Source organism: Alligator sinensis, unplaced genomic scaffold (genome assembly GCF_000455745.1).
Source record: "Alligator sinensis unplaced genomic scaffold, ASM45574v1 scaffold1339_1, whole genome shotgun sequence".
Taxonomy (NCBI): domain Eukaryota; kingdom Metazoa; phylum Chordata; order Crocodylia; family Alligatoridae; genus Alligator; species Alligator sinensis.
In genome coordinates this window covers 829,859-834,540 of record NW_005842490.1, presented here as the reverse complement: position 1 = coordinate 834,540, position 4,682 = coordinate 829,859, and the positions used below count along the sequence as shown (strand labels likewise).

General features: G+C 41.5%; 1 protein-coding gene across 1 annotated transcript in view; it reads left to right on the top strand.

The window, feature by feature from the left end:
- Nucleotides 1-458: 458 nt before the first annotated feature.
- Nucleotides 459-4,682, top strand: part of SERBP1 (SERPINE1 mRNA binding protein 1) — a 37,030-nt gene continuing 32,806 nt past the window's right edge. Inside the window, exons 1-2 of the mRNA XM_025212876.1 lie at nt 459-480; nt 4,406-4,602. Of these exons, the coding sequence (XP_025068661.1) occupies nt 4,593-4,602 (10 nt within the window). The 5' untranslated portion in view covers nt 459-480; nt 4,406-4,592. The remainder of the gene's footprint in view (nt 481-4,405; nt 4,603-4,682) is intronic.

The window sequence follows — 4,682 nt, the reverse complement described above, 5'->3', positions numbered from 1 at the left end:
GCTTCTGGCCACAACCAGCACTCATTTATTAATGACAATAATTGAACATAAAATCATGTGGAATTATTTTAATTTCCTGCTTTCTATAAGCTCCTTTATAACTGAGCCTTGATTCACCTGTAAATATCAGCCAGCTGAGGCTGTTCTGTTTTTAGGGTGTTGGTACAAAAGGCTTTATGGAAGAAACTAGCTTAGGTGAGAGGCTGGCAGCAGTAGCATAGTGCAGTACTGCACTGCACTTCCGTGACATGAATTCATGCTCCAGACTGACTTAGGTGGGTTGAACAAATGTGGGTGATTGTAAGAATGCTTGTATTGATCTCATCTTACTAGCATTTAAAATGTAGCATGTGTTTTTACATACTGAAATTACCTTTCTCCTGCATCAATAATTATGTCTTATTTTCCTATGGAATGAATTGACCAATGGAATGCCTGTTTTTTGCAGGTCATTTAGGATTCAGGAGGGAGAAAAGCCAGGTGAGACTAAACTATCTGATATCCAAATAAACAGTCATTATTGCTTTAAAGTTATTAAGTTTGAAAGTTTACATGGTAATGGATATAAACATATACACTAAAACTGCTTTCATTGTTTTGTAATGACTTGTGTGCTTGATGCAGTTGCACTGTAGGAGTTCAGAGACTTATTACCCATGTCTTCATAAAATCACTGTTTTCTGTGCTCGGGAAGAGTCTAGTGCAATACTGAAAGGAGCAAGGTTATTGCAGGATAGCTCTGTATACAGTTTGCTACTCCAACTGAAAAACAATATTGTTCAAGTAGCTAGCTTATGGTCTAAAACATATTCTATACGGCTCTTGTTAGGGTTCCAACTCCAGAATCCCAATGTTTCTCCTTGTTATACATGTACTTTCTAGAAAAAATTGCAGTATGCCAAGTAGACTGGGAAAAATCTATCTCAAAGGAAAGGTTTTAAAAAGAACTCATGCAGCCTTTTCTTTATCTTCAATATTGTATATCTGGACAGTGAGCTATCTAAAGTATGCACCTGGCAGGTATTTACAAACCCATTATTTAAAGAGATTGTCAGCTTGATTCGGAAGCATCAGCCATTGTTAATAGAACAAGAACCTGGAGGGATATTCTGTGCCCTGCCCCCCAGTGTGTTACATTTCCTATTAGCACTTAGCATTGCTTAATAAGCAGACAGCCAACAGCTGTTGGCCAGGCTTGAAAATAGCATAACAGTGTAGCATGTCACTCAGCTCCTCTTTTGGTAAGGAGTGCCGGAGTGGTTCCTTAGGTAGGCTATCTATAGGCCAGCTTCAGCCAAGTACTGTTGCTGCGTATTCCAGCCATAAATAGCACCAGTGATCTATTTTTGTGAGTAACCAAAAGTGGTGTTTTTACTCTGTTTAAATGACTGATAAAATAATTGTGTTCCATAAAGAGTTGAAAGCTGCATCAATCTATTCAGCCTTTAAACATGTTCATTTCAAACAGACTTTTATATTGGCTTTGCAGAATCTCTTGAATTTCTCATTTGTTGTCTAATAATATCTTGCGATCACATGCACAAACAGTAGTAATAAAGTGAGGGGTATTTCAGTGCTTTATAAGTCTTGCAGTCTTACTTAACAGTGTGTAAGTAAATAGTAAAATACTACTCAACTCCCAAGCCAGCGATAATCCTGGCTTTTTATAGGATGAATTACGTGTGTCACTAAATTTTCACAAATGGCTTTTCCATCAGAGAATCAGTTTTATATCTCTGACTTGTCTGTCTTGCTTGGAAAATGAAATAGTTAACACTATAGTTATCGGAGAAAAAACAAAACGGGTGATTAGTCTCTAAACTATGTCCTTATTTAATTAATGTCTACATGTCACTGGCACACTGTTGTGGGTCAGAGGTGTGATCTCTGACCTACTTGTCTGTATTGTCAGACACTGTTGTAGTGCTTTGAATTATACAGTTTTCATTCATGGGGTGGGGCTGGAGGCTATTATGTGAGGACTATGGCATCTCTGCCAGTATAGCTGTACCCATGCTAAGATGCATCAGCACTGCAAAATGTATGAAGTGCATTGATTGCACAAATAGCCTTGGTAATGAAAAGGAACTGGGGCTGTATACAATAGAGTTTTTAACTGAAGTTAATGCCAATGGGCTTGAGTTGGCTAACCTCTGTACCTCCTAGTCTGGATACTCCACATTCTTTCCAGGACATGCACGTTTATGATGTTCAGACTGAAGTACATAAACATGCTGCCTAATTCAAGTTAATTGGGTTCAGAGCAGCGGCTCTCAACCTTTGTAGACTGGAGGCACTCCACCATAACTCTGAACTGAGTAACACCCATTTCAAAAAACTAATTGTATTTATTACAGTGCTTAAGGCAATGGCCAGGCATGGATGAACCTGAGCCTGCGCTTATCTCCTCACAGCTTATGGTACACTTCAAAAACTTTCCTAGCACCGTAACTGATAATCACTGGTTCAAAGGAAAGAAAATACTCTTTAGTATAGACCAGGGCTGTCCATGTGGTCAGATGTCTGGGAGCCCAGGGGTCATGTGTGGGCCCCTGGTGATCCCTCTAGGCAGTTGCTGCTGGTCCAGGTCTACATTGGCAGAGTCTTGGGGTTTCCCCACCCTCCCCTAGTTTCTTTTGTATACCCCTGCCCCAGGAGAAGGGGCAGCATGGTGCATCCCACAGTGCCAGGGGAGATGGCAGTCTGGAGTGCCCATGTGGCATGGTGCCACAGGTGAGCCTGTAGGGAGCTGGAAGTGAGGTGGGGTGCCATGCCTGCCCCCCCCCCCCCCCACACACACACACACACAAACAGAGACGGTGCAGTGGGGTGGAGGGGAAACTGCCTGCCTGTGGGATGTAGTGGAGGGGAGAGTACCCACCTGCACGTGTGTGGGGTGTGTAGCTTGGAGGGCCTATGGCCCCTACAGTGCTTCCTCTGTGGTGTGGGGCATATAGTCACTGGCCACTTGGGAGTTAGACAGCCCTGATGTAGACAAACCCTGAGATAAAGTGGCAGTGCAGCCTAGTGGCTAAAACCAAGCCCAAGTGCTAGAAACTGCTGGATGGGGTTGGGCCTCCCTAACCCATTTCAATAAATCGTATAGCAAAATGGCATTCACTTGCTACTTGGTTGCAAGCTGCTGTGCTGGATGTTGGTCTAAGCATTCAGTAACTAGCTACATGTGAAAAACCATAACTGCTATTGAGGGGTAAGCCCCTGACCCTTTCTACCCCATATAGAGCCTTTTACAAACATATTCCAACTAGTGGATGGTTTTTGGCTGAATATTCTCCTACATCCTCTTGCAGGAAATGACCATCAAGAAACCTGGCAATGTCCAATCCTCTTCTACTCATAATTTTGCCTCCTGATAATTTTTCTCCAGCGGACTATTGACTTGTCTGCTGGGCATCTAGCCAAAGCACCTTATTTAAATTTATCTTTAAATATTCCAGCTCTGGACTGCCAGAGCAGACAGCAAGAAGAAATGGATAGGGTAACGATGTGGACTTGAACTTCCAGCGGCCACGTTGCCCCAGGGAAATGTTAAGCAACCTTAAGTTGCAATACTGAGGAGGAGTTGGGGTGTGATGATCGCTGGCCTGTAAACATCCAAGTCACTTCTGCTACGCTGTACTTGATGTGGTCTAAAATTAAGTAAAAGTTACTAAGTTAAACAGGACGCTTGGTGAGTGAAGTTTCCTGAATTTAGGTTAGAAACCAACTAGTGCTCCTATATCACCAAAACTGTTCTGTTCTGTTGTTGAAAGGTAAGACGCCTATCCCCACAATATGTTGTGCAAGGACTTTCCCTTTGCTTTTTAAATTTTTTTTTTTTTTTAAGCAACCACAGTCAAACAAGGTGAAATTTTAGGCACGTGTCAACATTCTAATTTAGATATTGCAATATTTTTTTTATGGTCAGAATTGGTGGGAAATTTGCAGGTGCTGAAAATGGTGAATTACAGAATTATTGATTCATGTTTTTTGTCCTTTTTCTATAGAATTGAATTAATGTTTTGAGTTTAAACCACACTTCATTCATCTATGTTGGGCAATGTCAGTGTTGGGTCAGTAGATCTGTAGAATGTACCTAAAATATGAATGTAACCCAGTTGGGGGGAGGGCAGGGGGACAAAAAAAAAAGCGCCCCAAAATTGAAGGTGTACAACCTCCAGAAGCCTTTCTCTCCTCTTAAACAGAATTAGTGAATGATCACAATATTCTCTGAATTTACTTCTAAGTAGATATTTTATTTTAGCAAGTCTTGTCTAAGGCCTACTCCACAACACTTGGGGTATGATCTTAAATTGACTTGTTCACATCTATGTTTGGAAAATGTGAGAGACAATCCTAGTGGGAACAAGGCAATTTATAATCTTTTTAATATCTTTATTTATAGATGGTGTGAGTACCCCAGAGAGCAGTTCTGGAGCTATGAACTTCAGTATTGCAAAGCGGGGTTGAAGAGAATCACACTTGTGAGCCAAGGCAGCAGTTTAAGTGGCTCTACAACAGTGCTGTATCCTGAAGATTTATATAAGAAGTGCCCAGAAACTTTTCTTATTGGCTGTGTGCTACGAAAAACTATGACCAAGGGTAATTGACTGGAGAATCTCTCTATCTATCTAAACCAGGGGCAGGTAAAGTCTGGCCTGCAGGCCATATCAGGCCTGTAG